Genomic DNA, 23,682 nt, shown 5'->3' with positions numbered 1-23,682 from the left:
TTTCCATCTCAAAACATTTGTGTTTTTTCCCCCTGAGAACTGGGCAAGCAAAGCTTTTTTTAAAATATATTTTGAGGCAAAATCAGCAATCATTTTAAGCAGCTTTAATCAGACATGACTGGTGTTTCAGTACACACACAGTTTAAATGAAATATTAAAAAGATGGCTGCCAAGTGGTGTCATTTTATTCAATTTTATTAAAAAACATCAGCTCACAGCAACAGTCACAAGCTTTATATTATATAAGGTGACGACTGCAAATATTAAAGAAAGAATCAGGAGGACCAACCTTCTGCCTCACTGGCCGGGGGTGATGAGAGGGAGATGACAGAATTGAGAAAAGGAGTTTGTCACTTTTCCAGCATGAACACACAGCAGAATCAGCACCTGCTTACAGTTAGACTTAATGTGTTGTCTGGATATAGGTTATATTGTATGACCCGATTGGAACGCTAAATGCCAAAAAATTACATCCAGAAGCAAAAGTACACTGGACAGGCTGGGGGATTGCCAGTTTCCTAAATTGGACATCATAGACAGATAAAACAGATGAAAGTTATTTAAGGAAATTTTTCACAAAAGGCCAAACACTGGCTTTTTAAGCATAAGAGGGCTATAATGACAGCGCCTACCATAAGAGCACTTCACTGGAGGGTCTGTTTTACATTTATCTGTCTATTCTCTGCATAATATGACCTTTCCCATCCCCCAAAGCACTGCAGCACTGGTCCCGCCTCCAGTACAAACCTCCCAGTATGTCTTCATTATCAACAGCAAGGTATTGCTCCTTAAGAACAGATAAAAGAAGAAACAGAGGAGGGCAGGATAAAAAGACGTTTTGGAAAAAAAAGGCAAACTTTTACAGACAGAGCGAAAAAGAGGAAGGCGGACAAGACAGCTAAAGGGGGGGAAGTTAAACAAGGCAAAAAAAAATTAAGGATTCTTAAAAAAAAAGACGAAATCAGAGGTGAAGTGTGGGAAAAGAGAGGGAGGAGAGAAAAGGAGAGTGGTGACTTGCTTAAAAGTAGCAGAGAAATAAAGACGTGAAGCAAGACAGGGAAAAGGGGGGGGAAAAGAGGAGCGCAGAGAAACGAGAAACAAGAAAGAACGAGAAACTGAGTGTGACATACTATCAGACAGCTGGCCTGGCAAACACAGGTAAGACAAATAGTTTCTTCCTGTCTTGTTTTGTTTGAAATGTTCCATGAAATCGTTTGAGCGCCGGAAAGACACGGTAACGAAAGTATAACACAGACATCTGAGGCTCAGAGACCTGGATCACTGATGTATGAGAAATTTCAAAATGCTTTTTATGATCGTTTTTCCTCAATCCTGTTTTAAGTCACAAACAAGATTTCGGCCGTAGTCATCCTTTATGAGCTTGTTAAAAAATCCTTCAAATGTTGTCTCCCATGTGCCAATTGTTTTAGCAGGATTTCCCCAGCTGTGGCCTGTAAAATACAACGGGCACAACACAGTTACATAGCTGAAATCAAAATCTTAAACCAATAATGAGAAACAAATTAGTCATTGTTCAAGCTCAGTTGTCAATGTGTTTGATTTATTTTGTCATGTGACTTAGAGTTTCGGACCACTAATGCTAAATTATTACGAAAATACTGACGCTGATCAAGTCGTCACTGGTAACTGAGGACCGAATTACATCTTCACACGTGTTCATAGTAAGATCTGTAGCGAAGTATAACTGAAACAACAAGAGCAGTTTTCCCGATTGTTTTCCGGTAGAGCGCCAGTGTTCTCAGGGCTCCATCTATCGACTATACCGTATTGTTCCATTATTGGCAGCTGTCAGGTATCATCGTTCCGAGACATTCACTGAAATGAATAATAAGAAAAATAAATAATAATCAATGCTTCTTGTATTTACATTAAAAGTCTTCTTGAAATGTCAGTAGAACCTCCAAAGGAACAGCACATCAGCAGATTGCTGACTGAATATGTAAAACTGCACAGGGGTCTGAGTCTGAGCTGCTGGGATAGCGTAAAGGATCAATTTCTCCAGTTCATTTCCCCTTTTAAATACATTACATTAATAGCCCTATAGAATATGTATGCATAACAGTTCACATGTATAATGAAATATACAGTCTTTTCATTGTATGTATATAAATATTTTTATTATTATTATTATTTATTATATTATGTTTGATTATATGTTAAAAAATTAAATATTATTATTACAAAATATTAAACCGAATTTTTGCAACCTGCAGAGTGTACTAATATTTTAAGAACACATTCTGAAACTGATGATCGTCCTCAGAACATTAAAAGAGTGAATATAAATATGTGTGTCTCAGCGCTTGCATATGTTTTTAACATAATTTCTCCTATCTTTATTTCTATGGTTGTTAAATAGAGAAAAAAAACACATTATAATTTATTATTTGAGTTAATCATATTAGAAATATTAATTAAGAAATGGCACCTAATAATTAGTATGTTAAAAAACTATAAACAATCAATGCAAGTTAAAGCCAGTGCCATCTGGGATCCTGTGTGACAGTACATGATGTTTATTGTGATGGACCGACGTATTGCTTGCTTTGTTTCTTTTACTTAAAATAAACACTTTGTAAGAGTTTCAGTTTTGTTTTGGATACAAAGTATTGACTAGTGATTGTTAAGCACTCGCTAGCAACAGTGGACGCTGTCTGGTGCGACATTCCCAATATAGTGAATATTCATACACTTCACAACAGGCAAAGATATCACTTATAGAAACAAAGATGAATTGAAAATATTAAGAAAAAGCTTCTTTTTTTTTCTCTCTCTCATTTTGTGTTGTCCATGTATAATCCCAGGAGAATAGGATTATTTCAAGGTTAGGGATTAAAGATCTCATGCAAAGTCAGTGTTGAAAAACAAATGTTGCCTTTCAATAGGAGAAGATTTCCTAACACAATTACAAGGAATAAAATTTATACTTTGTCTTTATTTAAATGTTTCTATACTATGATCAAATAAAACTGAGAAGAGCGTAATCGCTTATTCGTCTCTGTCATGTCTAGGAACTCTTTTGCAGTTTTGCACAAGTTGGCAGGTTGTTATAAATGTATGACAAATCAAACACACTTTATTTGTGGATCTGCTACCAGAAAGTGCTGTAATCTACCACTTAATATAGTCCTCAATAAATCCATTTTTCCTTCCTATTTTAGTGGCGGTCGCTAAAGACAGACTTTTCTTTAAGCTTAGTCTTACTTAAAAAACAGGAGCAACAGTCATTCAGTAATGTTGAGTACATTCTTGTGCTGCCACACATTTGAATAATTAGCCATCTTCAAACAGGTTTATAGCTGCTGATTAGTTTTAATAAGCACACAGAAGCAGTCGTCAGAATTTTCTCATAGACGCTTTCGCTGGATATGGTTTTCTGGTTGGTCTGCTTCCTCTTACTGTGTCTTTACATACCTTGACCTAATAGAGCAGCAGGAGATGGAAAAAGAATACTACCTGTGTCTGTTTTCTGGTTTCTTAGATATCTTCCTGACAATTAAGACAGTATTATTAGCTGGCAATAATGTTGGAAATATTTATTTTCAGTCGGTGTGCTGCAGAACATGAAAACATGTATAAAATGTGCGATGTAACAGCACATCAGTTCAATCTTTACCATCAGGTAACGAGTTTATATTAAAATTTTTAAGTTTTCTGTTTCAAATTTGTGACTTTCTCTCTCTCTCTCTCTCTCTCTCTCTCTCTCTCTCGCTCCATAACTATGTCTTCAAGCATGCTGTAACAGAACAGAAATCAAGACATGTTAGGTCTTAATTTAGCAGTCATGCAGTTACTGTCAATATGCTATGGTGGGAATGTAATAAAGTTGGTATTTACTTTGTAAAATGAAACTCCTGTTGCTTTTTAAACTCACGGGTATGTGATATGTGAAGCGTGAAATATCAGCAGTTTGTAGTACAGTGGCTTGGCTACAGTGCTTTAATATGCTGGATTTCATGATGGGAAAAAAAAAAAAATAGGATCTTATTATAAAAATCCTTGAAGGTCTGATATATTGTAGTATTTTCATTTTAAGATATTTAAATTCTAAAGGAAGATCAGAAAATGTTGTTCACTTTTCCAAACACTTTGCCATTTAGAATAATTTACATCTACCTGTGGAACAACTAACAGATAAAAGGCACGCAGTGCAAAGTAGCCCCAGATGGTAGATGATAGATGAGACACAGACATTAAAACTACTGTCTGGCTGATTTATCCTCCTGAAGTCATACCCCAAATCTGCCAGAAGCCTCTCGTCTTCTCTTTTAAAGCTGCCTCACACACACTGATGAGAGAGATAAAACGCTCTCAGTTCCCAGATTTCTGGGTCCGAACACAAACAAAAGGTTGAGCCACACTAGTATTATTCAGCAGCTGACCTTTGAACTTTGGCCTTTTTAAGAGTTGTTTCTTGGAACAGGAGAGCCTGAACTTTGTTATGAGGTCTGCTGGGGATTTTTCTTTTACTCTTGTTCTTTTCTATGTTTTATAGAAGTGATATCTAGAAACAAAACTTTTCAGGTATTACAATGTCCACGTGTGGGGGACAGGTAATCAAAATACTGTAACTGTAAAACCTATAAAACTGTGGATTTAAATGAATTTTATTCACTTTTTAAAAAGTAAAGGATTTTGCAGCATTTAGTGATTTTCATTTACATTCAGCTTTTGAAGTTTACAGTAATTTCAGATACAGTCCTTATGATTTTATCTAATCCATATTTGATTATTTGCAGCATTAGTCATGCTGCAAAAATGAAGTAGCTTACTTTTGAATACTCTTTGCATCACATCTTTGAAAATCGAAATAAACTGAACTTCACATTTGGTGCCCCACCTTTATGTGTTGTCAGTATTTGATTCTGATGAAAGGCTGTCAGATTTTAGTACTAACAAATATAACCTTTTCATTTTCAACTGGAAAATCAGCAGAAATGTGAAACGGCATTTAATAGTTCCCCACAGACTTCCCCAGAGGTGTGTCTCACCGAAAACCTCAGGAGCATTCTTATGGACACATTCATTAATACTCCATGTCATTGCTGTTTAAATGTTTTTTTTTTTAAATTATTATTATTGAGTTATTAGAACATTTCTGTGTAATCAGATTTTCATCAGCATGTTTCCAGCTGTATCAGACAACATTGTTCGGCTTTAATGAGCCCACTGTGCTTGTAAAAATGGGAACGCTGTGGAGGTTTGATGCACATATTTTAGTGAACGTGAGAATTTGAAACAGACTAAACATACGAACCAGCAGTGTGAAAGTGAAGAATGCTGCAGGAAAGGGCTGGAAAGTTTCTCTGAGCATTTGATTCGTTGATTTGATGAAAAACTGGTTTGATGTTGGAATCAATAATTAAAGGTATACTTTCCACCCTTCATAAAGGCACAAGACGCATTCCTCTTTTCATGGTTATAGTTGATGAGCATTAAAAATATTCCACTTAAAAGGATATTTGTTCTCATTATCCCTTCACACTTGAAAATATTATTATGACCTCTGCATAGTCTGTGCCCGCAGTAACAAAAACACACAGATGATTGACCTATTTGACTGCCTACAGAAGCTCTAAAAATAAATAAATAAAAAACATGGAAGCTTGCACTTCTTTTTTTTCCCCTAATTTTTTTTTAAAACATTGGACAACATAATTTTTTCTTCTGAGTAAACGTTAACAAGAGCAGTGACAAAAAAGGTTTTTGGTACAAAAACAAAGAGGAAGTCTATTTCTAATATAAGTTTATCTCAAGGTAACACTATAAAATAAACTCGGTGATGTGCTTCCTAAAGTAAGGGTAATATACAAAAAATAAACAAAAAATAAAAATGACATATGTTATATACTGTGGCATTTGTTTGCAACCTAATAGTTGATGACAGATAATCCATCAGCCAGCAGGCCACAGCCAGGCTCCACCATCAGCCAGCAGGCCTAGCCAGGCGCCATCATCAGAAATTCCGCTTCCGGGTCCCTCGTGGTGGCCGCCTCGTGCTCTCGCTTCAGTATGCCACCCAAGAAAGGCCCAACACCAGAGGAGGTTGAGGACATTAAAACCTCCCTCGGAGCGCTGTGCGGAGACGTGGCCGCAGTCAGGGCACAGCAGGAGCTGCTTCTGGGGCTTCTGGAGGAGGTAAAACAGCTACGCCTCCAAAATGCCGAGAAGGACAGACGGATCATGGATCTCGAGCGGCGGGTGGATGAGCTGGAGCAGTACACCCGTACGAACGACGTGGTCATCAGCGGTATTAAAATCAAGCCGGGAACGTCGGGGAGCCCAGCGACGAGGAGACCCGCTCGGTAGAGCAACAGGTGGCGTCCTTCCTCCAAAGCAAGGGGATAGAGATGGACCTGGAGCACATAGAAGCATGTCACTCACTGCCCAGGAGGAGTGACAGACTGCCGGCCATCATTATGAGATTTGTCAATCGGAAGAACAAGGTCGCACTGCTGAAACAAGGACGCAAACTGAAAGGCACGGACGTTTTCATTAATGAGCATCTGACACGAAAAAACGCAGACATCGCGAGGAAGGCAAGGCAACTGAAGAAGAACGGTAAAATACAACATACATGGGTAACAAACTGTAAGATTTTCATTAAGCTAAACGGGACACCAGAAGAGGCAAAAGTACTGATAGTGAGGAACATGGAGGATCTGGACAAGTATAACTGACACCAATGTATCAATTACACCAGGAAATGACATGGACACGTTGAAATTAGTTCTTCAACAGAAAGTAATTGATCTAGATTGTGAATATAAGGAGCATAATATAATAGATCCAGAAATAGATTCTGAAAGTAACTTTCTCTCTTCTTTTGTTAAAAATTGTAATTATTTCACTCAGGAACAATATGAAAAAGAAATTAACCTAGACGGGAAGCTCTCATTAATTCACTTTAACAGCAGAAGTATGTACTCTAATTTTGATTTCATTAAGGACTATTTGCAACAATTTTCTCGCCCCTTTAGTGTTATAGCCATCACTGAAACTTGGTTCAATGTCGATAAAGGAATAGATTTTTGTTTGAATGGATATGATTTAAAATACATGAATAGATTAAATAAGGCGGGCGGCGGGGTTGCTATATATGTTCATAACTCTATAAAATATAATGTTGTAACAACTATGGCTATTGATGGAATTTTGGAATGTTTGACTATTGAGATTATGAATGAAAAAAAGAGAAATGTTATAATAAGTTGTATATATCGGACACCCAGTTCAAGTATTGACACTTTTAATGAATGGATAGAAAAAACGTTTGCTTCGGTGAACCAAAAATTACTATTTATCTGTGGTGATTTTAACATTGATTTGCTAAATCCAACAAGGTTAAAAGCCATTGATGACTTTACTGACACAATGTACAGCTTATCACTATATCCAACAATAACAAAGCCAAGCAGAATAACTTCACATAGCGCCACTATTATTGACAACATTTTTACTAATGTCATGGATTTCCAAATTAATAGTGGTCTGCTTGTCTGTGATATAACTGACCACTTACCAGTTTTTACTTTGTGTGACTGTGATTTTAAAAAAATAGATACCAAGATCATGATAGCAAAGCGAACAATAAATGAAGAAGCAATTCATGCCTTCAATTTCGATTTAGCACAACAAGATTGGAGTTCGGTGTATGAAGAGTCAGATGTGGACAAGGCTTATGATAATTTTCTAGATATTTTTACTATGTGGTACAATAAACATTGTCCTGTAAACGAACACATGACAAAGAAAAAAAAGATAAAAAGTCCTTGGCTCACAAAAGGAATTATTAATGCTTGCAAAAAGAAAAACAATCTGTATAAACAGTTTATCAAAGTAAAAACAAAAGAAGTGGAACAAAGATATAAAGCATATAGAAATAAATTGACTGATATTATAAGAACGAGCAAACAACTTTATTATAGAAGAAGATTATATGAAAATAAAAACAATATAAAAGGAACTTGGGATGTGTTAAACAACTTAATTAAACAAGGATCTTCTGGAACATCATATCCTGAATATTTTACTGATGCAAATGGTGAAAATCACAACATGAGTAATATTGTCGATGGGTTCAATAAATTCTTCATAAATGTTGGCCCTGAACTAGCAGCGGACATCCCGTGTCATAAAAATGAAAATATCAGTAATATAAAATCAAATCCCTTTTCACTGTTCCTCTCAGCTACAAATGAGCAAGAAGTAATAAATATCACATTAAAATGTAAAAGTAAGTCTTCAATGGATTATCATGACATAAATATGTCTGTAGTTAAACAGGTTATTCTGAATATTGCTAGTCCCTTAACATATATCTGTAATTTATCATTTCAGTCCGGTTGTTTTCCAAAAAAAATGAAAATTGCGAAAGTAATACCACTATATAAAAGTAATGACAAACACAGTTTTACCAATTATAGGCCTATTTCTCTACTGCCTCAATTCTCAAAAATTCTAGAAAAACTTTTTAATTCAAGATTAGAAAAATTCCTTGAAAAACATCAAATAATAAATGTTGGTCAGTATGGTTTCAGAACGCAAAGAACCACTTCAATGGCGATAATTGAGGCAGTAGAAGAAATTACTGATACACTGGATAAAAATAAATATGCAGTTGGTATTTTTGTTGACCTCAAAAAGGCCTTCGACACAATCAATCACTCAATTTTACTGGATAAATTGGAAAGATATGGTATTCGAGGGAAAGCTGGTAACTGGTTAAAAAGTTACCTAACAGGTCGGGAACAATATGTTAGCATAGGGCATTACCATTCAGAGAAACTTGGTATTACATGTGGTGTTCCCCAAGGGTCAGTGTTGGGACCAAAACTTTTCAATGTATACATAAATGATATTTTTGATGTTTCTCAAGTACTTAAACTCATACTGTTCGCAGATGACACCAACATATTTTTCAGTAGCGATGATTATACTGATCTTGTAATGACTGTAAACAGGGAGCTAAAATTAATAAAAAAATGGATGGACATAAATAAATTATCATTAAATATAAATAAAACTAAAGCAATGTTTTTTGGTAATTTAAAATATAATATAGAATTACCAATTATCATTGAAGGTGTACCAATTGATAATGTGAGTGAAAACAAATTTTTGGGAGTTATAATTGATAACAAAATTTCATGGAAACCCCACGTCAGACACATAAAAACCAAAATTTCCAGAAGCCTCGCAGTTTTGAACAAAGTGAAACAATTCCTTGATAAAGATGCACTTCGTACTCTGTACTGTACCCTGGTTCTTCCATATCTTACATATTGTGTGGAAGTGTGGGGAAATACATATAAAAATACAACTAATCCATTAGTCACAGTACAGAAACGAGCACTGCGTATTATTCACAAGGCTGGTTATCTAGATCATACTCACAAATTCTTTCTTCAGGCAAAGTTACTTAAATTCCAGGATCTGGTTAATTACAATACATCCATAATTTTGTATAAAGCTTTTACTAAACTTTTACCGGCAAATTTACAAACTAGATTTGAAATTCGAGAAAAGGTTTATAATGTGAGAGGCTTTGGAGAATTCAAATTACCCAGAACTCGAACAACCCGTAAAGGCTTTTGTGTGTCTGTATGTGGTGTGAAAATCTGGAACAGTCTGAGTTTACAATTGAAACAATGCAAAAATATTCATAGATTTAAATTTCTCTACAAACAGTTGGTCTGGTCACAGTATACTCAATGATGGGTTTTAGTGTGCTCTGTAATGTCTGTCCTCTTACCATTGCTGGTATGGATTCCAAAATAAAAAATAAAAAATAAAGTGTGCGTATGTATGTACATATATGTACTTGTGTGTGTAGATATATATATGTATGTATATGTATGTGTGTCTGTTACTTGTAGTTATTACTGCCTGTTACCTGTGGTAATGCAATTTATAATTTATATATTCTGTATTCAGTTATGAAGGCTCTAATTGTTGGTTGCGAGCTGCCGCTTAGATGCTTGTATCTGCCCGGGGCTGTTGATGGGTCTGTATGCAATGATGGGTGTAGCTGCGGGAAGTTTATTGTTTTTTTTTTTTGTTGATGAGTGAGTATAGGGGTGGGATTTAATAAGTTTTCTTCGTCCCACTCCTTTTTCAGGCAAGTTTTGTTTTTTGTTTTGTGTATTTTATGTTCAATATAGGTATTTGTTGTGCCTGAAAATGAATAAATAAATGAATGAAATGAATGAATGAAAGACAAATATTTTATATTCCAGTAACGTTCAGATTTTGAAACCTGAAAAACATATTTAGAAGCTGGAGCTCCTAGAAAATGTAAAAATAGAAAAGAAAAACAAAACAAAATAGTAAAACAGTTGCAGTTCAGGGCAACTTAGACAAGCGCAGAAACCATTTTAATCTAAAATTATCTCTCTTTTGGATTCTGGCATTTGGACAGTCAGAGCAAATCCATCTGGTAAAAAATCAAACTCAAGGATAAGGATTATGAAAAGTATGAGAAACACGTCACAGAACACACACACAAAACGCTGCTGGCCTTAAAGAGTTGTTTTTGAAGGCACTGACCTTCCTTTATCCCTAAAACATAATAAACGTTTGTCTGTGTTTAAGACTGAGGCTAAAAGTTTGATTTTTATTGGCACATTGAAAGGACATTTTTTAGGGTTATTTGAAGCTAATATTTCATTTTAAAACTGAATGGGTGAACTTTCTCTCTACGTGTTGTAATGGATAAGAAAAATATTGGGTGGATTTTCTTTTCTCTTTAAAGCAAAAGAAAACATTCAAATGATTTTGTCCATTTAGCCGTTGATGGTATTGACACTTGTTTAATTAAAAAATACAAATAAATGGATATTTGTTTTCTGAAAAAGTCAGCTTTATTTCTTTGAATAGGAAAAAAAACAAACTGTTTATGCTTCCCTGCTGTTTGGTTCCTTTTGTTTGAAAAAAAAAAAAAAGTTATTTAAAAAAAAAAAGAAAAAGGAAAAAGGCACAAAGGGCTGTGTGCGAAAAACAGAGCCAACAGCCTCTGCAACAGAGCAGATCAATTTAAAAGGGAACCCCGTGAGTTTATTGCTGACTTCCATGGTGATGGAAATTACTGAAAATTATTTCAAAATGAGAACCAGGCCACTGGGACACTGTGCTGTTATTCTTCCCTCAGCTTCACCACAATTTCCTAACCATGTGTCTTCAAAAAATATGAGTGAGTGAGTCTGTGTGGGTGTGAGTGTGTGTGTTTGAACAGACAACTCTCAGAGAAGGATCCTTGAACTGATTTCTCTGAGGTGAAGGTCAGATGTTTTGGTGTGGGCAGAAAAAAACATCTCACCATCTTTGATGTGAGAACTGTTCGTGAGCTGATGGTCTGGTTAAATTAAGTTGATTTTCAGTTTTTTTTTACAGGCAAAAGTGCCACCACATGCGGATCTTATAGAGAATATTATCACTAATAGATCCAACTTCTTACAATTCAGATTCTACGTGGTTACATTTCATTTTCTTTCATTTGTAACGACGATTATTACACCTGCATGAAATAACCAGTTATTTAAGGGCACATTAGCTGAACAAGATACCACCTGGTTTGCCTACTTTCTTTATATCCATCCATCCATCTATTATTTTCTGCTTATCCAATTCAGGCTCCCACGGGGGAGATTCAGCTGTGGTAGGGCGAAAACGTTCTTTATGTCACGCATTACATGTGTACCTAGTGCAGCTGAACCACAGAAAATGTGATTATCAGAGGAGAACAGAAAGAAGAACACATTTATTTTCCTCTAAAAAACACATAGTTACTGTAGTGTTATAATGACATAATTTGAGCTCGTTATCCAAAACCTCAAATTATTGGATTAGCTTGGAGAGTCCAGTTTTATTCAAAGTGTAGCTGAACCTTGCCTTATTTTTATCCTCATATTTTCTTTATCTCAATTAACTTAATGCACAGTTTTTCTAGTTTTAGATTCCCTTTTTTCTTTGGCTATTTATAATAATATGTTGGTATTATTGTAAAAGAAACCTCTTCTTTTGTGTATTTGAGAGAACATGAAGGGTGTACGACTGATAAGATAAGCCATTCCTGTGTGCCTCTCTTAGTGTGCATTTTTTTCTACGCAGCTAAGCCTTTCAGTCTTAACATGCACTTACAAACACACATCTAATCGTGTAGAGGGAACGTGATGGCAGAAGAAATGTGTTTTTTGTCAAGGTGCATAATCTTGTGTTCAAGGGTCACCTTAGGGGTACGTAAATTACATAATTCGCTCAGTATGTGACACAGCAGCGAGGTCAAGAGGGTTTTTCTGAGCAACTATAATGCTGTAATTTCTCCAACTATGACACAAAAAAGAAAAAAAACTTACTCCAGGTATGAATGTGTGCATCTCATGGTGTGTGAATTTGGGATCTTTTTTTGAAAAATGTTCATCATGAAGTGGTATTGGTGCATATGTGGTCAAAAGATGAACCAAAATCTTTGCTTTTTTAATTATAAAAGACCATCTAAGGCAGAAAATTGAGTTTAGGCATCAACAAAAAACAAAAACTTTTTTTTCTAGCCACATTAAGGTATGACAGTAATATAACAGTAATTGTTAGTTGACTGATGTGCAAGTCAAAAGTGAACTGACATAGTTAGGACTACTTTACTGTAATATAATCAGTCAAATACCATTGAAACGTTAGTTATATGTTACTCTACCTTAAGCTACAAATCATCTGGGATGATGTAACATTTCTAGCAACAGAATACTGTGCTGATATGATTCTTTCTTCGTCCTGCACACAAGGCATCAATTATGAGGTGCACGTGTGTTTAAGAGGCAAAAGGAGAGCGAAAACAGTGGGCATCAGCCTGTTGAGGTGGGGGTAATCTTTGTAGATCTCTGAGTAAGCAAATTAGTTTATGGCTAGGTAGGAAACCCTGGATTCTCTGAGTGTCTAGTATGACAGTTTTGACAGCTATGACATCTGTGTCTTTTAACACAGATGTTATGTCCCTGAAATAGACATGTGCCACAAAATTTGAAGATAAATAGAAGTGTGCAAAGCCAAATGGAAAACCATCTCACAGCTGAATGAAAACTCACTCAAACACAGGTCCGTTTAGGAGGTGGGAAGTAACAAAGTACAAATATTCATTACTGTGTTTAGGTAGAATTTTCAGGTATCTGTAGTTTACTCCATGTACATGTCTTCACAAGATTTGAACCTAAGTGGAGGAACCAATAACAGAAGCTAACAGCTACAAAAGAGGAAAATGAAGCAGTATTTTTTTAAAGGTTTTTTTTGTTTTATAAATGGCAGGAAATTTCAAATGCAGCAGCTCATTTCAGCTCAACAAATATGAGCAAACACACAGACTGTTTCTGTGTTGTTTGGACTGTAATCCTTCTGGTAGTGAGATAACATCATTCAGAGAGGACAAAAAAATGAGAGGACTGCTCAGTAACATTTGATGGTCGGAATTAAATGACATCAAGAGCAATGCATATCAAATCAAATTTAAGGTGATTTACTTACTGAATTCCACCTTCATAACAGCTTTGTAGTGCCTAAAGGTGGGAAATCAGTCATCATGTAATGCCTGCTTATAATTTGATAAATTCAGTTGTATTAAAATCCACCAGGAAACATGGGAGTAGCAGCAGGACATGTCAGCTGCTCAAAGTGTGTATACAAAGAAAATCTACTGGCGCTTTCAATAGGAATTATTCTTATTTATTCATGAGTTTATCTAAATTCTTTTCCCAATGCTCAAGAGCAACATCTTATCCTAGAGTACCCCCCACCTGCCAAATATCAATTTAATGCATGACTCTGATTATTTTTCTGTTTAGAAATAGAGCCAAAGGTTAAAATGTAGAGAAAAGCAAATAGAGCAGCTTTTCTCTGCTGTTCTACAAAACAGATGTTCAAGCTGAGAAATTTCTTTAAAATTAGAATTTAGGTTGTAAAGCTGCCATTCCCGTGCACCAGTTGACTGGTTGATCCAGAACTCTCAAAAATAATAATAATTATTTTTTATATGTTTTTATTAAAAACATCTTAGGAATAGAATCCACAATCTAAACTACATAAACAGCAGTAATAAAGATTTGGCATTCTGCAACAAGATATTGCAACATGAAAGGTACATTTTAAAGGAGCTTTCCATTCAGCACCACATGACAAATATATCAGATGACCAGAATTATAGGCCATTAATTTGTTTGTTTATCTGTTCATTCATTAATTCATTCACTGATTTGTATTTATGCATTTTTCAAGAAAAATTTTTTTCGTGTCCTATGGATATATCATAATTGCCTTTTTTAAATTGGTGGAGCTTGTCATAAGAGAGAGTTAGACTGTGTTTAGGTGAACTACTTTCACAAAGCTCTCTTAAAGATAATTTTAGTTGATTTGTGGTGTTTCCACTGCATGCTGAATTTGGCTGTAAACATACCTCCTTTTTTTTCTATTTTTAATATACATGACTTTTGAATGACTTATTTCAGGAGTTCTCTCTAGAGGTGTTTCATCAAGTAATCCTTGTAGTTCATGGAGTTGAAAATGTTGATGTATTCTGTTGGTATATTTATGGAATTCGAGGCTTTTTGTCTTGACTTGGATCATGAATAATCATTGGATTATTACATAGCTTTCACCTCACATTTAACCTTACAAGATCAGGGGTGTAACTTTTAGCTTTTCTATTTTCTAACTCTTCATATGTTGAGCAAGAGAGTGAGTGAAAGAGAAATACAACATTAGACATGGATTTTCTCTGTATGTATTATTGTAGGGCCTGCCTTACAATATAAGCTCCTTGAGGCGATTGTTGTTTTGATTTGGCATGTGTATAAATAAAATTGAATTTAGTTTAATTGGATGAGCTGAGTCGGGAAAAGAAAAAAAATCTCTTTCCACATAAATGATCACCTTTGCAATAAACAATTATTTGATGATTTGATGATAACAAAAATATATAAACAAAATGTCTTAAGAAGTCATTAGACCTACTTCATACTGAAATATGCTCCTAAAGTTTTATGAAATTTGTATCACCCTTGTCTTAGCCTACAAATCACCTTTTAGGATTTTTTTCTAAGAACAAAATACTGCCGTGAGAGAAAAAAGACTTTGCACTTCATATTTTGCCTGCACATCTGTACATATTTTTTGTTGATTGTTAACCTTCCCTCTGCATTTACTGTCATCATTTCACCTCTTTAAATCATTCCGCTTTGAAATGTCTCAATGCAGTATAATGTGGTTTCCAAAACCTCATGAGAAGCAGCATCCATGATCCTCAGCTGACGTGCTAAAGTCTATCCAGATGCAGGAAAGGAGCCATATTAAGGTGGTTTTAGGTGCTTTTTGACTTAGTGTATGTGTTTGGCATTCCTTTTATGTTTGCCCTGCTTTCAAAGGAAATGCTTAGCTCTTAACACTGTACTCAATTTAAAATTAATTTCTATCAGATCTGTGGGAGAAGGTGCTAAAATGTGTTTTTATTATATCACGGTGATTATGATCACCTTTGAATTCACGCCAAGTCCACTTGGCATGAGTTGCGAACGACTCAGATCTTCTTTGTCAAAAATTCTTGTGTATATCTTATTGTTTTAGTTGATTTAGTTGTTTGTTTATTCCACATATTTTGGCTAGTTACAAAATGAGTATTCAGGAATTTGAGTTGGCAAGGGTCGTGATTTTCAACCCTTACTCCTTTGAGAGATTAAATCATTTTGCAGCTGCTGTTTGGGCAGGGAATGCAAGAAAAGGATTAGGATGAACATTAGCAGACCTCCTCTTGATAATGAATGCAAGTCACTTTACTGTAAGACCTCTTAAAGCATAACTTAATATATACTGATGGTAAATTTAGTGCCATCAATGTCTAATAGAAATCCACATTTGTGGGTAAAAGCATGGATTATCTGGATTGAAGCAAAGGAAAGTGATTTCACCTATTTTATTTGAGCTTAATGTTTCCAAAAAATGTCACCACACTGTAAAATATTAATAAGTGACAATTTTTTACATTTTTTTTGTGTTTTAAAAACATGTCTACCGAGTCTTGAATTTGATGCCAGCAGCATTTAATTGCAATTAAAAGTGGGGAAGTTGTGCAATGCAGAGAACATCTGGTGGAACATCTGCCAACTAATCTGGCAAATCAGTAACATGAGTATTAAACATGGGTATTAAAAGAGCATCTCAGAGAGTGTTTCAGAAGTAAAGATGGGGTGCGGTTTGCCACTCTGTGAAAGACTGTGTGGTCAAATAGTTCAATAATGTAAGAATAACATTTCTCAGCATAAAATTGCCAAGAATTTAGGGGCCCTCACGAAGCACAGCATTAAAAACAGACACCATTCTGTAGTGAAAACCATTGTCAGTGAACACATTTTGTCACCACGTCCACATATGTCAGTTAAACCTTTACCATGCAAAAAAAAAAAGTTATAAGCTGGGCCTGGACTATTTTAAGCTGGACTGACGCAAGGTGGAAAACCATCCTGTGATAGTTAATTACAATCAATTTTGTAATTATATTTGGAAATTGTATTGGAAATAGGAAATATGCCCCAACTTGTTTAATTTATATTAAATAATAATAAAAATGATGATGCTTTTCAAAACAGGTTTTTAAATCAGGTTAACCACCATGTGATGGAGAATTAAATTGAAATAAACTACTAGCAGTCAGTACAAAAACAACCTGATATTAAAGGCAAGTCCCCTATAAAAAAAACTGCTATAAAACTGTGTTTTTAAAACTATTTTGGTTTGGTCTCTGAACATATGGGATTTATACAGCCTAGGCTATTTAAGTCAAGGCAGAATCAGCTGGAAGAGTTCTTGAGTCTGTGATGAATAAAACTATTAGCTGAGCTTAGCGTTTCAGCTTCTACAAAAGTTTATTTTTCACTGGTTGGCTCAGCTTTGATACTACAGGAGGATGTGGTTTTGAGGATGCTGGATACAATAATACTATCCAGAGTCTTGAACAATATTTCAAGCATATGTTATAGGAGCCATGTCTTTTAAAGCACAGAGGTGAACTTCAGTGGTGAGGGTATGGAAATTTCTTGTTCAGTTGCCAAAGGAAGGAGTAACTGGGATGGTGCACAGAATTTGGTTGGTGTTTTCCATTTATGATATGGATTTCATTTGCAGAAAAAAATAGAAAGGCAATCTCAAATTAAGAACAACATGCATAAAATAAAAATTCATGAGACTGTTTAGGATTTTGGATTTTTTGAGGATAGATTTCACAATTTAGATTTGTTTTGGTTGTGTGACACTGATATGATTAGATATAATAATAATAATAATAATAATAATAATGTCATATTGCACCACTGGTCATTCTTACATTTCTAGTCATCCTAAATTAAAAGCCAGAAAAAGGTGTAACATACAACTATGATGTACAAAAACTTTAAAAATAAGTATGAACAAAACAACAAAATTCAGTCTAGGTTTATTTTATGTATACTTTTAAAGCACTGTGTAAAAGTACTGTTAACATTCATAATTTCCTTGTTTCTTCCTTTTTCCTCATCAAATATTTGCATGCAAGTTATTTTTACAGCCTTTCCCTGAAAACAAAATAGACACTGCTCACACCAAACCTTTAGAAATGAACAAACTGTGATATTTAAGTCCAGATAATGATCACAATGAAAAGTAAAAGGAAAACATAGAGCCCGACTAAACCTTCTCACTGACCTCAAAGTAGTAATCCTTCCCAACAGTTCAAATTACACTCCCCACCAGAGCTGTTGCTTTCTGTGCAGAGTGTATCTATGATGTTATTTATATTAATTAGTATTTGATCAGTATGAAAAATACAGCAAAACCTTTTGTACAGACAGAAAAACATTGTTTTGGAACGTAAAATGTGTATTTGTTGCTAATCTGAAACACACTGAAATACAATAACAGAGTAAAAACCTCCGACTCAGCTGAAGCCTTTCTGTGTGGAGCCTTTTTTTTTTTTTTTTTTTGCTGAGCCTGTGTAGCTTTCCCTAAGGTTATCTGGTTACTTCCCATAGTCCAAAGACATGCTTCTGAAGCTAACTGCTGATTCGAAATTCACCTGTCTAGTGTTGGACAGACAGCTTGACCAAAAATTCAGTTGTTGCTGGAATAGCTGAAATCCCCCCGATCCTAAATAAGAAAATTGATTACTGGTTCTCTGTAGATTATCCTGACTGCACTCAGCTGAAATGTCAAAAGTGACCAGGTGGAGTGCAACTCAGTGCTCAGTAACAACAGGATGGAGAAAATACTAAAGGCAGTCACCAAAACTGAAGCACAGTCTACCCGAGAGTCAAAGAGACTATTCACTTTTTTACGCACGTTTTAAGCTTTAATAAAATTTAGATGGATAACTTATTTTTTTAAAAATACCACTGAAGCATTGTCACAATTGTTTATTTTCTAAAAAATGGAAGGAGAAAAAAACCCATTGACTGTGCTTGAAATATTTGCATTTCATTGTAGGAGCTTATACGGATTGCCTTGTGTTTCAAAGAACAGCATCATTTTTGAGCTACTTTCATTTCATTTTTCTTTGCTGTCTGTTTTTACTTTGTGTGCAGACAAACTGATAAAGCAGAGAATAAAGTAAACAGATTTATCACAGTAAAACATGTATTAAATATAATATCTTAAATATAAATATCTTTCATTAACAGATATGATGAGAAAGCTTATTTGAAGTTAAAACACTTCTCATCAGGCCAATTTACTGTTTTTCTAGTGATGTTTTTAAAATGTAGTTATTGTTTTCAAATTACAGATAAACAGATGTGCTGTTTATCTTTTTTTTTTTTTTTTTTTTTTTGCCTGTCTGGATTTGGCCCTTTTGCCATTAGAATTATTGTCTGAAGGCGAAGAAAGATGCATGTAATGATCTGCTAGAGGGTGTGGTGGGCCACAGCCCCGTCCTCCAGGGCATGAAGCAGGTATGGGGGAGATCAAGACTCCAGACATCCAGAGGCCCCCAGAACACAAGAGACCAAGGAAGACCAACAGAGGGGCAGCCGCGCCACTATCCCAGAAGGAGCTGAGGAGAGTCCCAGATGAGGGCTCACTCAGCAGCCGCGGAGCAGAAGCCAGGGGGGGTTGCAGTGACGTGCCCGTGAGCTCCGCCTGACCGAGCCCCACGCCGAGAGGCTGAGGGCACCCCACCCCCGAAGTGGCCCGAGCGAGCCCCAGGCTCCAGGCCCCGACAAGCAGCCACCAAGGAGTGAGCCGGTGTGTACCCGGACGCCCATCCCCAGACACAAAAAAACACCAATGCACCGATGTCTGAGGGAGTCTGCCACTGGCAGGGGAAGTGGTGGGGGGAGATAGGCCTCCATACCTTGGAGGACCTGAGATGTCCCTAGAGAGGTGGCGTCTGATACCCAACCTGACATATAGAAACAGACATACAGGCACACACAGATACAAACATCCATTCCCACCCTCATGCTCTCATATGCACTTACTCCACACTCAACCAACGTGGAGACAGACATAAAGAGACGCTGTACACACGATCACACTCCCCAAGCGTACTCTAAGCCCCAGGTCTAGGTACCCTTACCCCTGGAGGGGGAAACTGCACCCAAACCCAGGTAGTGTTACCCTTTTCCCTGGGGTGGGGAGAAGCAGACTGCCCCGGCTTGGCTCCGCAGCAGCAGGGAGGCCCCACACACCAGACCCCAATCGGACGGCCAACTCCTCCTCTTAGCCCCCCGCTCCAGCAGGCCGCAGAGAATGGGGGTGAGAGAAGACTCCAAACCTCCCTCTGCCCGCTCATATGTAGTGTTGATGCATGTGTGTTCTAAGGTGCATTTAAAACCCAGGAGGGCATGGAGCTACCTGCCAGAGAGCAGCAGGTAAGCGCATAGCCCCTCCTGATAGCCCTCAGTGTCTTCATGTATTTAAAATTGAGAGGTGGGCAACGATGCCAGGGGTGAGGTTGTACACCCTGATGGTCTTTTGGATACCGTGTAGCGTGCCCACCCTCAAGATCCTATATGTATGTGTTATGAGAGTGTGAGTAATGTGAATGTCTAAGTTGTGGGATAAAATTGAGGCACAGGCAGCCAGAACGGGACAGAGGGGGGGGGATGCCTCCTCTGCACCCTGGTGACACATCTTTACCCCAAGGCCCTGCATGTGTGGGTGATTGTGGTGGAGCGGGAAGAGGGATACTCTGCAACCCGCCAGGGAAAGGGGGGGGCCAGGCCCCATTGGACTGGGGCCTAGTTTGGCAGCGCCACCTTGCCCCGCAGAGCCCAGGACAGTCCACCCGACCCCACCACAGATAAAACTGCACCCACCTCGTCATCCACTCATCTTCCAGACTACACAAGAAAATAGACGCCCAGGCTGAGATTTTACTCCACCTCTCCTATATCTCCCCCTCCTGCAGAGTGAGTTCCTGATGTGCTGTTTATCTAACAGACATCCATTACTCGTTTTTGTTTTCACAGAAAGATGCACATCTCACTGCTGCTAAGTTGCTTTCTTCTGGCTGCGACAGACTACTTCCTCGGCTGTGCCCACATGATCCCAGATGAGAGACTCTCCACCAGCAGAGTTTCTGCATCTAATGCTTTGTCTCAAAATCTAGAAATAGACTCACCCCCTGTGGTTATTGTAGGTAAGTTTGAAAGGATCATCATGTATCATCTATGCTGATGACACTTTTCTTTTCTAACACATTTTCTAATAATTGCAATTCTTAATTTTCTCTTCCAGAGTTACCAAAATCTGCAAAGAAGAGCAAGAAACCAAAGAAACAGAAAAAGGTTGTTTCAAAAAATTATTATTATTATTATTATTATTATTAATATTATTATTAATATTATTATTATTATTATTATTATTATTAATAATAATAATAATAATAATAATAATAATAATAATAATAATACCATGGTATTGATATAATACTGGGTTCCATTACCTTTTATCATATAGCGTCATTATATTATAGTTTTTCATTTAATATACTAGTTTTTAAAGTGAAGTAATGAAAATGAAAACTGTCTACCCTACACAAGTGAACTTGCTATGGAAACTATGTTTAATTATGTAATTTAGTTGATCAAATCAATTTTGAATACAGTTAAAACAACCAAATTAAAATTAAAGAATTCAATAATTAAAAGAAAGATTTATAACAACATATTACATATGAAACGTTTTATAATATACCATGATTTGATTACTATCATTAACTGAACAAGCTGGACTGAATGTTGCAACCAGTGATCAGTGTGTCAGTGATCAAACCATACAACCAATCAAGGCATGTCAGTATTTAGAGTGACCTTTTAAATTGATCATATGAAAGAACAGTGAGAACTGCCCGCATCCAGAGAATCAAAGGTGGACAAGAGCAAGGGAACTCTTATCACACCCTCTTGCTCGTGGAAAAGGAGAAAGGAAAAAACTTACTGGCAAAGATGCTTTTCCTCTCATGCATTCTTCTGTGCACTCAAGGGGCAGAAATGTACCCTGTGTGGTTTTCTGTTGGCAGTCAGGATGCCGTTCTTTTCTCTTGCCTCAGGTCCTTGTGCCTGGCTTTTATAAACACACTTAATAAATGCCACAATTCTCAGTCAAAACACTCAGTAACATAACATCATTAATAGTGCTTGTTGTTGTTTTTTTTTGTAATAGAATAGAATAGAATGCCTTTTATTGTCACTATGCACATGTGCAATGAGACTCAGAGCAACTCCTACTCTGTGCAGGCATGTAGAAAAAAGGGGGTAAGCTGCACAGTTCAGCAACTCCATAAACATATTGTTTCTAATTTTTTACAGCAACCTGTTTTAAAAATATGATTTTCTATGTTATAACTTCTTCTTCTTCTCTCTCTCTCCTTTTCTTTCAGAACAAATATGGTGTGAAGAAGCGGCCTCCTCCTCCTGCCAACTGTATTTCCCTGTGGGGAAGCTGTAAATCTCAAGGCACCGTGTGCTGTGATTATTGTGCTTTCTGCCAGTGTCGACTGTTCAGAACTGTTTGTTACTGCCGAATGGGTAACCCTCGCTGCTGAATAGCCACCGGCAGCCTAACCCAGTTCCAGGCTAAGAGAACAAATGTTTATGCTCCAGCAAACCACTTGCAATGAACACCATGAGAGGTTAATCACTCCTCCCCCTTGGTTTATAATTTTCCCTAAAATTCACTGCATGAAAGCACTTTATCACAGAGGATTGCACCACCGGGAACTTTCCTAAACTCTTACAGGGTGTGATGCTTACAGCACTGCTAGGAAACTCTCAAATAAAAGTTATAAAGCAAGTTTTTATTGTACTTTGAGCTTTCAGCATGCATAAAAACAATTTACATTCTCCATAAATAATCAATTTATTTTTCACATGAATGCATGACTGCAACAGTATACTTAAAAATGGTTGTATTTTTTACTAAGCTTTCTACGGATTAAATGTTTGTAATGTTAAAGCAATTATTTGGAAAAAAAAAGTATTGTTTCTGTTCTATTTAGCGCACAGTCTACAAAATCATGCCTGTTTTCTAAAATGAAGGTGTATGAATTTGCATTTACAAGTAAATTAATAAAAAAGTGACTAAATCCTAAATCTGATTTATTTGAGTTCATGTCTTTGGGGTGTATAGACATACATTGTTTCTACTTAAACAGAAATGTCTACATTTTTTCTTACTGACTCAAAAGGGCTCAAAAGTCTATTTGCAAACAGGACAATATTGGTTGTTGGACACGTTTTATTATCAAATTTTTTAAAAATGTACTATACTGAGCTGTGTGTACAATGATCTCAACCTACTGTTCACTTCAATTCAATTCAGTTTTATTTATATATAAATAAATCACAAAAGTCACCTCAAAGCGTTGTATATGGTAAAAACCCTACAATCTTTTTTTAATAAAATTGTGTGATGAATTGAAAAATATATATATATATATATTTAGTTCAATTAAATCTTATTTAAAACAAAGCCCAGGTTTCTCCAGAAGCATTTTCTCTTCACCAGCATATCATTATGCTAAACTGATTGTTTAATCAGTGTTTTATTATCATCTGTGCTTTGTTACTGAGGGAAATAAATTCAGTGGTGGAGTCCTTCCCCAGTTTTAAATTACCGCCTGTTGAGCAAGAATTAAAGATATTTCCAGGGACCTTTATGTTGTGATTTCCAAGTAATTGCTACATTATGATAAACACATGACTTTTCACATTCCCTTTGGAGATGACTAATAAGGAATATTGAGATGTTAGTAATAACTACTGTTAGAGTTTGTATTGTTGATTGTCATTTATGCTTAGAAATATTTAACCATAGATGCTTAGAGGTGTATAATCAATTGTGTAGTGATAAGTTGTGTGATCTTTAACAGGCTACAGAGGCTTGGTGTGTATTCCACACTAGAATGCACACCTATATCCTGGGAGCATGGGAAAGTTCGTACCTTGTCTTAATTGTTTTATGGTAGGATTAACGTAGCTACGTCTGTTCTAGTCTAAGTGCTTTTCTGTTTAGATGAACTGCTGGACTTCCTCACCGGGGGGGGGGTCTAGTCTACCCTCTTCCTGACCAAGGATGTTTGACCCTTTGATCAGCAACACACACACACACACACACACACACACACACACACACAGGCAAGGTACTCTTTGTTTG

At 36.4% G+C, this 23,682-nt stretch overlaps 1 protein-coding gene across 1 annotated transcript; it reads left to right on the top strand.

Annotated features, from left to right (window-relative positions):
- Nucleotides 1–765: 765 nt before the first annotated feature.
- asip1 (agouti signaling protein 1) lies at nucleotides 766–22,806 on the top strand. The gene is made up of 4 exons (XM_086294271.1): nucleotides 766–1,158; nucleotides 20,496–20,665; nucleotides 20,764–20,813; nucleotides 21,908–22,806. Exons 2-4 carry the CDS (start codon nucleotides 20,500–20,502, stop codon nucleotides 22,070–22,072), a joined length of 381 nt encoding a protein of 126 aa, XP_086150397.1. The 5' UTR covers nucleotides 766–1,158; nucleotides 20,496–20,499; the 3' UTR covers nucleotides 22,073–22,806.
- The last annotated feature ends 876 nt before the right edge of the window (nucleotides 22,807–23,682 follow it).

The sequence above is a fragment of the Aulonocara sp. 'chitande type north' Nkhata Bay genome, linkage group LG5, assembly GCF_057382095.1.
Source record: "Aulonocara sp. 'chitande type north' Nkhata Bay isolate Kocher_YH1m ecotype deep benthic linkage group LG5, A_spYH_male_GT1.1, whole genome shotgun sequence".
Lineage (NCBI taxonomy): Eukaryota > Metazoa > Chordata > Actinopteri > Cichliformes > Cichlidae > Aulonocara > Aulonocara sp. 'chitande type north' Nkhata Bay.
This window is presented reverse-complemented; position numbering and strand designations above follow the sequence as displayed.